General features: G+C 44.5%; 1 protein-coding gene across 6 annotated transcripts in view; it reads right to left on the minus strand.

Moving 5' to 3' along the window:
- Positions 1-4,927: 4,927 nt before the first annotated feature.
- LOC140208234 (NACHT, LRR and PYD domains-containing protein 3-like) overlaps positions 4,928-16,611 on the minus strand; it is a 48,465-nt gene continuing 36,781 nt past the window's right edge. For 5 of the 6 annotated variants that reach the window (XM_072276750.1, XM_072276753.1, XM_072276754.1 and 2 more), the window contains 6 exons: positions 15,120-15,291; positions 14,973-15,023; positions 9,264-11,001; positions 8,056-8,142; positions 7,733-7,900; positions 4,928-7,567 (listed from right to left, as the gene is read on the minus strand). In XM_072276750.1, coding sequence (XP_072132851.1) covers positions 7,465-7,567; positions 7,733-7,900; positions 8,056-8,142; positions 9,264-11,001; positions 14,973-15,023; positions 15,120-15,291 — 2,319 coding nt within the window. In that variant the 3' untranslated portion in view covers positions 4,928-7,464. The remainder of the gene's footprint in view (positions 7,568-7,732; positions 7,901-8,055; positions 8,143-9,263; positions 11,002-14,972; positions 15,024-15,119; positions 15,292-16,611) is intronic. The other variant, XM_072276751.1, reaches the window with a different exon arrangement.

Here is a 16,611-nt window from a genome sequence, read left to right on the forward strand (position 1 = left end):
AGGACCGATAGAAGATGCAGAAGGTTGTAAATCCAGTCAGCTCCATCTTGGGCACGAAGATGTACCCAGCACTACAAAGTACCCGGGACATCTTTAGGGAGCGGTGTCTCGGAAAGGCATCGTCCATTATTAAGGACCTCCAGCTCCCAGGGCATGCCCTTTTCTCACTGTTACCATCAGGAAGGAGGTACAGAAGCCTGAAGGCACACACTCAGCGATTCAGGAACAGTGTCTTCCCCTCTGCCATCCGATTCCTAAATGGACATTGAAGCTTTGGACACTAACTCGTTTTTTTTAAATATACAGTATTTGCATACTTTTAAAAAATCTACTCTGTACGTAACTGATATACTTGTTTATTTATTATGTTTTTCATGTATTATTATCATTATTTTCTCTCTCTCTGCTAGATTATGTATTGCATTCAACTGCTGCTGGTAAGGTAACAAATTTCACGTCACATGCCGGTGATCATAAACCGGCTTCTGATTCTGATTCTATCCTTTTCAATTGTGGACGCAGAATCTCTGTATCTGGAGACCGAGGAGAAAGTGGAACCTCTCCATAGTCACTGAGAGTTCAGAGTCTCCGAGAGAGGGCAGTGTGGGGGGGAGGGTCACTGAGAGTTCAGAGTCTCCGAAAGAGGGCAGTGTGGGGGGAGAGTCACTGTTCCCGGAGACTGCAGGAAGATGTCATTCACCTGACGCATTGACCTGGGGAATGAGAACTCCGTCACCGATGGAAGCTGGATATACAGCGTCAAAGATCTGGCTGTGAGCAAGTTTGCACTTCCTTAGGGGGTTGCTCTGTTAATGAACCGGAGTACTGAAATGAACGGATATTTCACCGTGATTTTCACCTGCTCCCGGAATCTGGACTGAGTGGCGGCATAAATGAATGTGTTCGTGCAGCAGCTGAAGTTCCTTAGCAAATATCCGGCATAGGCGAAAATAATTTCCGGGTCATTCCCCTGTGTTCCTATCCCGGTGATGTGATAGTAGATAAATTCTGCAACATTCGTCAGCCACAGGAGGATGAAGCTGCTGGAGAGGGTGAAGAGTAAAATCACAGGCCTCTTCCGGCTCTCCATCTCTGGGTCTCTGCTGTTTCCCCCCTTGCTCTGACTCCTCAGACCCCTACGGACCCGACTGGCCACTAAAATGTGCCTGACGGTCAGAGCGTTGAGCAGAAGAATCCCCCCGAATGGGAGGAACGGAGTTAAAATGATGTCAAACCAGTCATACGCCACCCACGCCGGTTCAGTGAAGTAACTTGGCGTCGGATAGCAGAATCATGGTACATTATTAAAGATCTCTCTGGGCCCGTGAGTGAAGTGGAGTGGACAGAACGGAACGCTAGATGGCGCTAGAACCACGGCCGCCGCTCTCCTCTGCAGTACTTTGTTTTCAGTTTCTGACAGCAAATGGCAACAAACCGATAGAAGGTGAAAGTGACGGTGAACCAGACGGAACAGTTCACGGCAACGCGGGACAGGACACGGAGAACAGTGCATACAGAGGTGACGTTCAGGAAACAAACGGGAAAATAATGATAATTGAGTTAATACAAAATGACCTCAGTAATAATGACCAGTAGATCCGCCGCTGCCATGGTCACCAGGTACCGTGTGGTGCAGAAGGAGAGGCCGCACGTTCCCGGGTACAGAATGACAATCGTCACTAAATTCACTGGAGAAAGAGAACGGAATGACATAAACATTATGATTCGCAATCAGGCACCCCAACTTAATCGCCCTCCACTATCCATCAAGGGTAAGGTTGAGTTATTGTTAATCTCAGATTCACAGCTATCGGAATCCAATGATTCACCAATCACGAGCATTAAGGAGTTTCGTCTGATATCCGTCGTGAGCAGTGTATTTATTCTTCTGAAATTTTGCCTCAGAGGCCTCGACTGCACAGTGCAGGATACATATTCCCTGCACCCAGACTGTGAATCATATAATCATAGAAATCTGCAGCGCATTACAGGCCCCTCGGCCCACAATGTTGTACCAACCATGTGGACTCAACTGGAGATTATCTGCAATATTTGCAAAGCTTTTATCTTGTTCAGTGTGAATGAATGCTCAGGTCATTGTTTGAATGAAGCTGCTTCGTGACAAGGTGTCCAGTCCACTGAATCCAATCCCCGTCACAGTCCCGCCACGTCAGAGGCCAAGATGGTGAACATTCCTCTATTGAGAGTAGGTACTTCTTAAGCAAGGAGCGGAAGTTGCACGCGATACACTAATTTTTGCCTCATAATATCGAGGCGAAGATGGAGTAGGAAAACATTACTCCGACAGTGGGATAAAAGTTACTTGCTGAGAATATCAACTGACCATCTCTGAATCTAACTGGTTGCCCTATTTACACGTGAACAGTGAACAGTGTTACAGGTGAGCGGAGAATTGGCACGCGAGGAATTTCCTAAATATTATGCAAATCGTTATTTTGGTAGCACTTCGCTTTTAATTTTCCCTACACATTACATTTATCCACTTTTTTTAATTGCCATGAATTTTCGCACACATCGAGATTCATTAAATTGCACTGGATCATCCTGGCGTCCTCATAATTCTCCACATCATGTAATTTCACCTCGCCGGGAAAAACAAAACCTGCCCTCATAATTCCCCACATCGCCCAATTTCAATTCGCCCAGAACGTCAGAAAAAACAAACGTCCACGTAATTCTCCACATCGCCCAATTTCACATCGCCGGGAATGCCAGAAAAAAAAATATCCCGTCCTCATAATTTCCCAGAACGCCCAATTTCACCTCGCCGGGAACGCCAAATAAATAAAACCCGTCCTCATAGTTCTGACATCAACTAATTTCACCTTGCGGGAACAATAAAACCCATCCTTATAATCCTCCACATCGCCGAATTTCACTTCACCGGGAACACCAGAAGAAATTAAAACGCCTGGTCCCGACCTAATCGACATAATCGATATCATATCATGACAGACGGGGTTCCATTCTGTGCGGCACCACACATATACCCTAAAAATGGAATAATTTATTGCCAATATTTGTATTTTTTGTCTGACAACGATTGCTCAACGCAAACTCGTACATCTCTGTCTTTTCCACGGGGGAATTTATCCGAGATAATACTTATTATTTCATACTTTACAGGGGATTGGAGAATCGTTCCTGTTATTGCGGGTGGACTAGACAGTTCAGTTTGCCCTTGACAGTTTCTTTAAGTACGCTGTGTTCACCAACACTTGATATATTTGAAATGTTTTGCTAATTAAAACTTCTGAGACTTTCGAAGATGACAAACATCTCGTACAACGTGCACACGACAGCATTACGCACTCGAGGTACGTTTTATCCAGCTCCCGGCGATCTAACTGCTTTCACTTTACCCACTCCAGCAGTTTAATGAATGTACTTTCCCCATTTATTCCTGGTTTTCATCGGCACCTTCATTCCCGACCATTACTGGTAATTTGTGGCGTTCTCTTTCTTTAAATCGGAACCAGAAGTACTTGCGTTGTTGTTGTTTAATTATTCTGTTTTTTATTTGTTGCCGTTACAAACTCAGACAAAGTTTCACACAACTGGAAGTGCTGCGCTCACTCACCAGGAACTCCAGTGACGGCGATGATCACGTACAATATCTTTTCCACACCGAAATCCACTGTCCGCATGTTCCACTTGAAGTGAACTTTCCCTCTAATGATGCGAGCAGCCTCTCGGAATGAACTGCGGAGTCAGCGCATTCCATGTGCTTTATCGCCAGTCGATCCCCATGGGGATATAATGGTTCAATCACAGTTAAAAACAGAGAAGGAAGAATAGGAATAAAGAGCCAAGAGAACTACTCCCTGGGACCCATTATGTTCATTGCGAAACTACAAGGAGCAAAGCAGCTGATTCGTCTGCTGGGTGAACATGGAGAAATGCGTTCTACTGGATATTGTGTAAGACATAACATTGTATCAGATATTGTTTTGTAATTTCCGATACTCTTCGACCTGACTTGTTTAATAATTAAACTTCGAACTACAGAGGACCAGTTAAGGCAATATATGGGGGCAGGCACTGCACCAGGGTTCTCTCAAGAATGAGAAAAGAAAAATCATAAATCATATGAACAGGCTGAGGGTAGCAGACACCAACAAAATCAACAAACTCATTCGTAAGGCGAGTGATGTTGTGGGGATGGAACTGGACTCTCTGACGGTGGTGTGTTAATACGCCCCCTTGTCACGGCAAAATCTCCAGTGTTAGTAACATTTCTTTATTGTCTTTAACATTATGTGTCTTTGCGGATCTGCCTGAATGAATGTGCTATTTTAGTAAAGATACCAAGTATCTGTCAGTGATATTTAAAATAAAACTTTCTGAATTAAATCTCATTGGCTGTTGATGACACATGTCTATGTGCACTGTGTTGTGCTCCTCCTGTACCCAATAATATGGCCACTGATTGTATATCCGTGGTCTTCTACTGCCGTAGCCCGTCCGGTTCAATATTGGACATGTTACGTGTCCAGTGATGCCTCTCGGCACAGTGCAGTAGCAGCGTGATTATTTGAGTTACTGTCGTTTTCCTGGCAGATTGAATCAGCTCCGCCTTTCTCCACCGATCTCTCTCATTAACAAGACGCTTTTGCTCTCAGAACTGCCACTACCTGATTTTTCCCCCGCACTATTCTCCGCAAACTGAGACTGTTGGACGTGACAACCCCCGGAGTTCAGCAGTTCCTGCGATATTCAGACTGCACCGCCTGGCACCAACAAACATTCCACTCTCAAAGTCACCGAGTGGGTAGGTGAGAGACCAAGAGAAGGTTTAACAGAGAGACATCTGCACCGTGTAAGTTGTCCTGTCAGGAAAAGTCTGTGATCTTGGCTCTTTTTCAGTGATTGAGAAGAATTCGACATGACCAAAGTTTACAGGGTGGTGTATATATTACAGTTGTTTTTAATAACAATGTACTTGATTGTATCCGTAGTAGCTTGGTAAAATCAGTGGGATCTTTGATGAGACATAAAGTATCAATAGACAATAGACAATAGGTGCAGGAGTAGGCCATTCAGCCCTTCGAGCCAGCACCGCCATTCACTGTGATCATGGCTGATCATCCACAATCAGTATCCAGTTCCTTCCGTATCCTCATAAACTTTGATTCCGCTATCTTTAAGAGCTCTATCAATCTCTTTCTTGAGAGCATCCAGAGACTTGGCCTCCACTGCCTCCTGGGGCAGAACATTCCACATATCCATCACTCCCTAGGTGAAAAAGTGTTTCCTGAACTCCGTTCTAAATGGCCTACCCCTAATTCTTAAACTGTGGCCTCTGGTTCTGGACCCATCCATCAGCGGGAACATGCTTCCTGCCTCCAGCGTGTCCAATCCCTTAATAATCTTATATGTTTCAATAAGGTCCCCTCTCATCCTTCTAAATTCCATAGTATACAAGCCTAATCGCTCCAATCGTTCAACATATGACAGTCCCGCCATCCCGGGAATTAACCTTGTGAACCTACGCTGCACTCCCTCAATAGCAAGAATGTCCTTCCTCAAATTTGGAGACCAAAACTGCACACAATACTCCAGGTGTGGTCTCACCGGGGCCCTGTCGAGCTGCAGAAGAACCTCTTTGCTCCTATACTCAATGTCGCTTGTTATGAAGGCCAGTCTGCCATTAGCTTTCTTCACTGCCTGCTGTACCTGCATGCTTGCTTTCAGTGTCTGATGTACAAGAACACATAGATCTCGTTGTGCTTCCCCTTTTCCTAACTTGACTCCATTTAGATAATAATCTGCCTTCCTGTTCCTTACCACCAAAGTGGATAACTTCACATTTATCCACATTAAACTGCATCTGCCATGCATCCGCCCACTCACCCAGCCTGTCCAAGTCACCCTGCATTCTCATAACATCCTCCTCACATTTAGATTATGAATACACGTAGTCTTCCTTTATTGTCATTTAGTAATGCATGCATTACGAAATGATACATTATTTCCTCCGGTGTGTTATCACAAGACAAGAGACAAACCAAGGCTTAAAAAACTGCCAAAACCATATAATTATAACATATAGTTACAAACCGTGTAACAATACCATAAATTGATGAAGAAGTCCGTGAGCACAGTAAAGTTCAAAGTTTCTTAAATGTCCCACATCTCACGCAGACGGGAGAAGGAAGAAAAACTCTCCCTGTCATGCCGACCACAATCTGACTCTGAGTCATCCGAAAACTTTGAGCTCTGATCAGCTCTCCGACACCAAGTACTGAGCACCATTTCTGCACGAACGATTAGACCTCCTTCTCGGTCGCCAAAACCAGGCAAGGCCGGGGATTTTGAGGCCTAACCTCTGAAAGATTCCCGACCACACAGTAACGACAACAGCGGACGGGCGTTTCAGAAATTTTTTCCAGATGTTCTTCTGTGTTTTCACGTCCATTCTCCATCAAATCAGAATTGTCCACGGCCCCTGTTTAACAGATACGACATAATTTTTCACCGGAGACCTGCGCACGCGCGGAGCACTTCCATCTTCTCCTCCCGCCTATTTCACAGTGCCACCCAGATTTGTGTCATCTGCACAAGTTTGCTACTGTTACTTTTAATCTCTTCCTCTAAACCATTAATGTATACAGTATTGTGAACAGCTGCGGTCCCAGCACTGAACCCTGCGGTACCCCACTGGTTACCCCCTGTCATTCCGAAAGGGACCCGTTAATCGCTACTCTTTGTTTCCTGTCAGCCAACAAATTTTCAATCCATGTCAGTACTCTGCTCCCAATACCATGTGGCCTAATTTTACCCACTAATCTCCCATGTGGGACTTCATCAAATGCTTTCTGAAAGTCCAGGTACACTACATCCATTGGCTCTCCCTTGTCCATTTTATAGTTACATCCTCAAAATTTCCAGAAGATTAGTCAAGACCGATTTCCCCTTCATAAATCCATGCTGACTCAGACCTATCCTGTTACTGCTATCCAAATATGTCGTAATTTCATCTTTTATAATTGACTCCAGCATCTTTCCCACCACTGACAACAGGCTAACCAGTCTATAATTCCCTGTTTTCTCTGTCACTCCTTCCTTGATAAGTGGGACAACATTAGCCACCCTCCAATTCACCGAACTGATCATGAATCTATAGAACATTGGATTACCAATGCGTCCACGAATTCTAAAACCAGCTATTTAAGTACCCTGGGATGCAGACCATCAGGTCCTGGGGACTTATCAGCCTTCAGGCCTAACAGTCTATCCAGCATCATTTCCTGCCTAATATATATTTCCTTCAGTTCATCCATTATGTCAGAGAGTGCTCTGCAGATGTTGGGGTCTGTTTGTGTTATAACCGTTGGGAATTAAACCTGGAGCGCGGCCATGAAAGGAGAAGCTGTGAGTTAAAGGGGAGGGAGAGAAATAGGCCAAAATATCCTCATCTCACGGGGTGGGAGGGGTGGATGTTCACAATTCAGATGATCGCAATTTAATTGTCAGTCCGGGTCTGGGTTCCTGCAGAGATCTCAGTTCCTTCTCCCCGGTCCGACTGAACTGATTCTCCACCAGCCTGAAACAGATGGGAGATTAAAGATGAAATAAATAGATTACAACAACATTGTCAGTAACGGGGGACTGGGGTTAATGTTTCAACAACACACACAGACAAATATCACCAAAAAACCCGCGGATCCGCTGATATTTTATCACATTGAACATTAACACAAACACTCACCCGATCCACTTCAGACTCGGGAGGGTCAGTATGAGGCGGCGGAGAGCGGGGACAGATCGGTCTGTCAGCGAGTTTAATGCGAGGTCCAGCAACGTCAGTGATCGGTTTACACTGAGAGCGGAGACGAGATCATCGACTCCGGAATCTGTGAGCCCGACATTGATCAGCCTGGAGATGAGAGAGAGTGAGGGTGAAGGACACAGAGAGACAGGAGACGGTACAAATCTCCAGTGTTAATCAGTAACACAATTACTGATCACATTAATGTTCAGTGTCAGACACCCAGTGACTGTAAACACAATCTCCCACAGTCTGGTACTTACACTAGTTCCTGTATTTTACACTCCGGGTTCCTCAGAGCCGCAGACACCAGTTTCACTCCTGAATCTCCCAGTTTATTCCCCGCAAGTCTAAAGACAAACAGGAAAATTGATGAACAAAGTGATTCAAACCGCGGGCCTGAGGGAATTTCTCTCACTTGGATATTTCAGGAAACATTAAACCCTTCAGTAAATCGCTGATCGGAGTTCCCATCACTGTCAATGTCCCTCACTGCTCAGCTCCAGGGTATTCAGTGAATGTCAGTAATTTAGTCTGTCGGTGTGACCCTGTAAACTCCACATATTCTGTCCCATTCCCCAATGGTTAGAAAAGTGTTCCTGATGTGAGAGGGTCGGAAAGGGTAAGGTTGAAGGGTTAAATTCCCACAGGAGGAAGGGGGATGGGGAAGAGAGAAGAGTCTTGGCCTGACACCTCGACTGTACCTCTTCCTAGAGATGCTGCCTGGTCTGCTGTGTTCACCGGCAACTTTGATGTGTGTTGCTTGAATTTCCAGCATCTGCAGAATTCCTCTTGTTCCCACAGGAGGAAGTGGGATGGGGAAAAGAAATCCCACAGGAGGAAGGGGGATGGGGAAGAGAGATCCGACTGGAGGAGGGGGGATGGGGAAGAGAGATCCCGCAGGAGGAAGGGAGATGGGGAGGAGAGATCCGATAGGAAGAAGGAGATAGGGAAGAGAGATCCCACAAGAGGGAGGGATGCGAAAGTAGAACTTATGCGAGCGGTAGTTCTTAATTGGAGTCTATAACCTGCAACGGACATAATAATATGTGGGCTGGGATGGCAGTGATAGTGACACATGGAGGGAGTACCGACACACAGAGACGTTTCCTCTCCCTCTCATGGGGCAGTCAACTGACCCAGCTGCTGCAGTCAGTGTCGGCCTGGGTATCAGTAACAATGAGAAGGAATATTGTCAATGGCCGTCACAGGCAGTGAGAAACACAGCCGTTCCAATGGTTTACTACCATTAAAGTGATGGCCGTTGTTCACTGATCTGATGAAATTTCCAACATCCCTTCACAAGGTATCACAGAACACTCCTGTCCTTGGGGAATTAGTGAACAATCCCCAGGGTATTTGTCACAATTCTTCACAATCTGATTGACTGCAGTTTCACCCAAATCCCTTTACATTGAAACAACACAATGCAACAGTTTCACAGCTCAGAGTGAGAGATAAATCAAGTTACCTTAAATCCCGGCACTTGTGCAGCCCGGGTCCCAGCCGCTGGATTCCTTCACAGTGAATGCGGCAGCGAAACAGGTCGAGGTGTTTTATTGTGTCACAGAGTCCGATGACATGAGACAGGACCGCGCAGTCAATCGGGGTCAGTGTCATTCCACTGAATGAAAGTGTTTCCACAGATCCCAGAGCGGCCTGAGCCAGTCCAGGATTCTGAGACTCAAACAGGTAGTGCAATGTGTTCAGGAGGCTCCTTTTACCATCTTGACTCTCTGCGTTTTCAATCTGGCGTCTAACCTCCTCCTTCACCCAGTCAATCACCCGGCAGGTTGTTTCATGATGAAATGGACCCAGAAACTCCTCCAGGCCCCGAGCTGTCATTGGGGAGGAGAGACCAGCAACAAAGCGGAGAAATACCTCAAATCGCCCATCTTTTGTGCTGTGGGCTTCAGTGAGGAATTTTAGGATATCCCCGGTATTTAGAGTCAGGAATTGTGCGACTGCAGCTACAAACTCTTGGATGGTGAGATGTGGGAATGTGTACACCACGCTCCGGGCACAATCCTCTCTCTCCAAAAGCTCCATCAGGAACCCGGACAGGAACTGGGAAGGTTGCAGATTGTAGTTGATCAAATCTCCATCTGCAAACACAATCTTCTTCTCGGACACTCCTCTGAAGGCCATCTGACCAACCCTGAGAAACACATCACAGGGGTTCTCAATCTCACGGCCGTGGTTTTTCAGGATGTTGTAAATATAGTAGGAATACAGTTGGGTGATGGTCTTGGGAACTCGCTGTGGGTCCCTGACTCTTTGTGTGAAGAAGGGGCCCAGTGCCAGAGCGAGGATCCAGCAGTAGGAGGGGTTGTAGCTCATGGTGTACAGGATTTCGTTCTCCTCAACGTGTTTGAAAACAACTGCTGCCACCTTCTGATCTTTGAAATACCTGATAAAATATTCCTTTCGCTCCTCAGCATCAAATCCCAGGATTTCAGCCCAGATAGTGATCTTCGCCTTTTCCATTAAATGTAGCGCAGTGGGACGGGTGGTCACCAGCACTGAACACCCTGGGAGCAGCTTCTGCTGGATTAAACTGTACACAATGTCAGACACTTCACACCACCACTCTGGATCTGAGCACTGGTGCTTGGGTTCTGTATCTCTCCGACTGTCAGCAAAATCGATTCTGTGTTTGAATTCATCCAAACCATCGAATATAAATAGTAATCCCTTTGGGTTCTCCCAGACCTCTCTCAGGCAATTCTCAAAGTAAGGATATTGATCTAGAATCAGTTCCCTCAGGTTTATCCTGCAGTTAATGGAGTTTAAATCCCGGAATTTGAAACTGAAGACAAACTGGAATTGTTGGTATATTTTCCCTGTGGCCCAGTCATAAACAATCTTTTGAACCATTGTTGTTTTCCCGATCCCCGGGACTCCGGCCACTGCTGCTGAATTCCCAGATTTGGATTTAGTCCGGGAAAAGCTGCTCTGAAACAAATGATCCGTCCGTATTTTTTCCAGCTCTCTGCAGAGATGCTTTTCTCTCCACTCATCGTGGTCTCTTCCTCTTGCCAGCAGCTCATGTTCCACCAGTCTCCGATCTCGAACAGTAGAAATGACCGTGAGCTCAGCGTATCGATCAACCAGCTGGAAAACCTTCACCTTCTCCCTCATCAGGATCGTGTTCACTCTCAGTGTTTCAGTTTGTGCCCGCAGAGTCTCCTTGTGTTTCTGTTGAACATCTTCCATGGGAACAGACAGTGGACAAACTGTTAGATGCCTCAACTCAGAACTCAGTATGTAAGTACACAAGAGTTAGCTCAAAGTTATTACATTAATTGAATTTATCAATGGATTTTTGTACAGCAAAGTAAATTTGATGAACAGACTTCAGTCTGGACAGACATGCGCCATCTAGATAATCACATTTCCACATTAATTGTGCTGTGAAGGCGAGTATTTTCTTGGTAGTTTACTGACCCCCGACTGTACCGTACTGGACACCCTCCCACTACTGCCAGAGCTATCATTGTTTCTGTGAAAGAACTTTGAAAGTCCAGTGTTGATCTGGCTATGGAGATCGAGAAAAGGGTAGCGGGCATTCTGTCAAATGTACAGGGCGGCTTCCTCTACCACCCTCACTGATTCAAAATAAAATAAAGTAGCTTCTTTGATCAGAATGTGCACTGTCGTGTTTGGTTCGGGGAGAAAATGTGAATATCTTGTTCAGAAGATTGAGACAGTCCGCATTGAGACACAAAACGCAGACAATCCCCCCCCCCCCGCCCCAATCATCACAGATGCTGCTCAGCTCACTGAATTCCTCCAGAAAATGGTTTGAGACGGCAGATCTGCAGTCTCGTGTCTCTTAAAGAATATGTGCTGTAAACACTGAACAGATTTAAGATTCAAGATACACAAGTGTAAAGGAGAATGAAATTATTGTTTTTCCGGATCTGATGTAGCACAAAAACTCAGATAAGGAAAGCAATGATAACACAATGAGTATAAATACATACGATACACGAGTCACTCTGACCTCAGGTGGTTCTGACAGAAAATTTTTAAACCGTGCTGCTGGTGGTGTTGTGTTGTTAGTTGTGGAAGGGTGGCTTAGTCATTGGAAGTGTTGATCAGTCTTCCTGCTTGAGGAAAGTAACTGAGTAAAGTCCGGTGGTCCTGCTGTGGATGCTACGTCACATCCTCCCTCATGAGAGAGGGGCAAACAGCCCATAGGCAGGATAGGGGGAATCCTTTCTGATGCTGCTGGCCATTTTCCGGAGCCTTTCTGTATATACGTCCCTGTTGGAAGGTAGTCTGGGGGAGCTGGTGATACGTTGGGCAGTTTTGACTACCCGTTGTAGACCCTTCCAGTCCACCACAGTTATGCAGCATGTTGGCCTGCCCTCTGCAGCACAGCATAAAAGGACGCGAGTGTTGATGTGAGTACAGGTCAGACAACGTCTGTGGAAAGGGGAGAAAGAGGAGATGCTACTGGTCTATGACTTTGAATACAAGTTTGATAACCATGCTGATTACAGGTCGGGAGGTGAAGAAGAGAGCAGAGACCGAGGAATTTCAGTAGCAGGTATTACGGGATTTCAGCTGTCACAGGACCTGCATAGAACACAGAACCTTCGGCCCACAATATTTGTGACAGGATGATGACAGATTAAACTCATCCCACCTCTTCGTTGTTCCTTATTCCACCATTCTCTCAATGTTACTTTGCCTGTCGAAATCGCTAACATTTGTCTGCATCACCAACCCTGACGGCATGTTGCAGGCACACGCTACTCTGTGTAAAAGAAAATGTACTGTACATGCTTTCCCCATCTCACCCCAAATCGATAACCTCCATTATCTGATATATCTGCACCGGAAACACTCTGACTATCTTCACCTGTCAATTTTATAACCCAATATATGGTCTCTCTTCCACCCTTCACACTTCAGATGAAGGAATCCAAGTTTGCCTACCCACTATTTAAAGTTTATGTAGCACATCTCTTTCAGCACCCACTAAGACTTTCACACCTTTCCTGCAATGGGGGACTGATTGCACCAATTCTCCAAGTGCTGACAAACCGGAGTTTTATACAGCTGCGACATAAAGATTCACATTCAGAGAGCTGTGGACATGGACATCAATATCCCTCTAGATATGAATGCTGTAAGGGTCGTGACCTTTACTCTATACCTCCCCCATATGTTTGATCTCAGGAATTGCAACAACTCACACTTATCCGGATTAAACTCCATCTGCTATTTCCCCATTCGCACCTGCAACTGATCTATATCCCGATAGATTGTTTGACACGCCTCTTCATTCTCCACAACTCAGTGTCTCATTTCAGCATCAGAAACCTTACCTTTCCTTTTCGGACTACATTTACAGCATCTCCCGTCAAGACACACAGGCGCTACGGTCGTTGACTTTAATCCCATTTGGAACACGCCGGTCCCAAATTCTGATCAGCCGATATTTAATCAACCCCACATACCTGATGGGTATTTGCCCAATAACAGCTGCTCGGGTCTCACTGTGTGTCAGGACCCTGCCAGGGCTGTGTGCGGTCTCACAATATGCCAGGACCCTGCCGGGGGTGTGTGGCATCTCACAGTGTGTCAGGACCCTTCCAGAGCTGTGTGGGGTATCACCCTGTCTCAGGACCCTGTCTCAGGACCCTGTTGGACGTGTGTGGGTCTCACAATGTGTCAGTATCCTCTCCGGGTTGTGTAGGTTTCACTGTGTGTCGGGACCCTGCTGGGAGTATGTGAGCTGTTCGTCCAATGTATTCGGATGAAATAGTGAGTGTAGGAAAACATTGATTGGTGAAATAGCTGCTTCAGAGAACGTGACAGCAGTGGAAATGATGTTCTACAATAATCGGGGAGAGAATCCGTTTCCTATTCAGAAATGGGTGTGGGAATTTCAGTGCTGTGTCTGTTCCCTAAACAACATGACCAACAGTGAAGAAGAAGTTTGCATGTTTGTAGAGATTTACCAAATCCATGGTGCAGGGAAACTGGGGGTCTCCGTAGTCTGAATATGGACTGGAAAAACATTGACAGAAGTGAGAGAGACGTGAGGAGTTTGTAAATTTCCTGTTTCACCTATCTCTGATCTCATATGAAAATTAACATCTTTGGAATTTGTTCTTGGAAATGAGAGCAGCTGAACCATGGTACATAACCATGATTCCTTACCGTGAATCCCAACTCAGATCCCTTACGTTACTGTTCAAGAGAATAATCGGATAAAACTTGGGCTGCAATAATTCTTTCCTTCGCGCTCTCCTCTCTTAAATGTGCAGTTGCGTGATCCAGCTCAGTGTGCGATTATGAAGCCTTATAATCTCTTGAGCCCATGCACTGCCCCGGGATACATTTTCATAGACAGTACGTGCTTATGGATGTAGTAAGCCTCCCATCCAGATGGTCACAATTTAATGAATTGCAATATTATTTATAGATATTTTCATTCCTTTTCACAACCCTCAGTTTCTCTGTCCTAATTCCCACCCCTTACCCTTTCACAACGTCCATCACACAAATCGGCACACATGGATTTCAGCTTCTGTGCACTGAGCTGATGACTTTGCCCCAATCTCACCATCACTAACCCCGTCTCTTGATGTACTTCCCAGGATTATTGATCTGGGAGTTAAACTGGATAACTGAAGCAGGGATTGCAGATGTGAACAGAGTGGGGTTTATGTGCTGTTTAGGGTTGAACAGGGCTAGTTAGGGTGCTACCTGCTTTTCTCATTAAACTGATAATGTCATTGATATTCAGTGACGAGAACGTCAATGGACTCGCAAATCTAAAAATATGAGGGAATTTTGAAAAATGATTTCGTATGAGGGCTGTTTCGGCGGTTGGGTGGCTGCAGGGAAATGATTTCACCTTGAGCAGTGAAATAACGGAAGGTTCTCTGATTTTCACTCCTCCAGATCATTCACTTCTCTTTGACTCCAGTGGAGGGGTCTGTCATTGCAGGACCAAAGAGGTGTTATCCGTTTTAGCAAACTCCCCAACTCTCTGCGTTATTCCGCATAATGTCCTGTGAAAACTCTCCCTTCAGCAAACATTCCCCATTTGCACTGTGTCACGGTGCCAATGCTTGCCTGGTGAAATCCCCGTGGCTCCACAACGAAATGGCCCTGCACAATATCAGCAATTGGTGGAAAAAGCGGTTTCTTCACTTACCTTTCAGCTCACTGGGAATCTTCGGTACGGGTTGATGGACAGGAACACAACCTGTATGGGTTTAAGCAATTTGAGCAATTCAAAGATGTAAAATTATTATGTAAGGTTTTGAATCCAAAATTAAATTCATCTGTGATATTATCTCACCATGTTGCTGAATTTCTTTCAGTATTTTGTCCAACTTTGGAACACCAATCCGCATTTTCACAAAGGTTTCCCACATCACCCTCCGGGCGCGGGAGCCTTTCTCCATCACCAGGCTCAGGAGGAGTTTAGAACTGTCCGCCCGCTCTCCCTTAGCAGCGAGATCAGAGATTTTCTGTGAAGAGTAACAGTGAACATATTGGAGACTGACAGATTCACACAGAGAATGAGAAGTAAATGATGTGCTCTGTAACGGGATCACACTGAGCAGTCACCCGGACGGGTGCTGATCCTTTTCATTTTTAAATCTTTTTATTAATTATTATTGAAAATCAACAACAGAGAAAAGTACATCAAAATAATCAAGACAACATATCCATATGTAGAATAAGAGTTAAACTATCAACGAAGCTGAACAGCATATCATTATGGAAAAAAGAAAGGAAAAAAAACCCCTGCTAACTAAAACAGGAAGAAAAGAAAACTAATAACAATGAAAACAAACGGGTAAAAAACCCATTTGGAGCACAAACCCGGAGTTATGCGCCATACTAGCTTCCATTGAAATAAAAGGCGACAATCCTCTAACCAGATCCATATACCCAAGCATCAGAAAAGGACCATCTTTATTAACTCAAATCAAATGATAATAATGGGCGAAAGAACTCCGCCTTTTCTCGAAGTCAAATCTAGGATCAAAAGTTCGACTTCTGATTTTTTGCAAACTAAGACATAGCATCACCTGAGAGAACCATTGTATCAAAGTGGGAGCAGAGACATCTTTCCATTTTAATAAACTAGCCCTTCTAGCCAATAATGTGACAAATGCAATTATGTATTCGTCTGATATAGAAATACCGTGAATATATTGAGGAATCATACCAAACTAAACTGTCAATTTATTAAGTTGTAAATTGATTTTTAAAGCTTTAGAAATTGTAGAAAAAATAGATTTCAAAAATTGTTTCAATACAGAACACGACCAAAACATATGTGTCAATGCAGGTATCTCAGTTTTGCATCTATCACACTGACTATTTACATTAGGAAATATTTTAGACAATCTCCCCTTTGTCAAATAATAACGATGTACAATTTTAAATTGAATTAGAGAATGACTGGCACAAATCGTAGAAGAGTTAGATAGCTTCAAAATTCGCAACCAATCCTCTGTTATCAAGGTCATGTTAAGTTCTCTTTCCCAATCTTGCTTAATCTTAAGTAAAAGATAGTTATACTGTTGTAATAGTAAATTATAAATTTTCCCAATGAAACCTTTCACTAAAGGGTTCATTTTTAAAACAATATCTAACAGGTCAGAGTCTTGTATATATGAAAAATTACTTAAATATTCTTGTAAGAAATGTCTGACCTGAAGATATTGCAAAAAATGTGATTATGAGAGAGAGGATGTAGTTACTAATTTCTCAAAGGACATCAATTGGCCTTCTTGAAACAAATCCATAAAGAAAAAAAAATCCTTTATTCCTCCAAA

The sequence above is a fragment of the Mobula birostris genome, chromosome 13 (assembly GCF_030028105.1).
Source record: "Mobula birostris isolate sMobBir1 chromosome 13, sMobBir1.hap1, whole genome shotgun sequence".
NCBI classification, from domain to species: Eukaryota; Metazoa; Chordata; class Chondrichthyes; order Myliobatiformes; family Myliobatidae; genus Mobula; species Mobula birostris.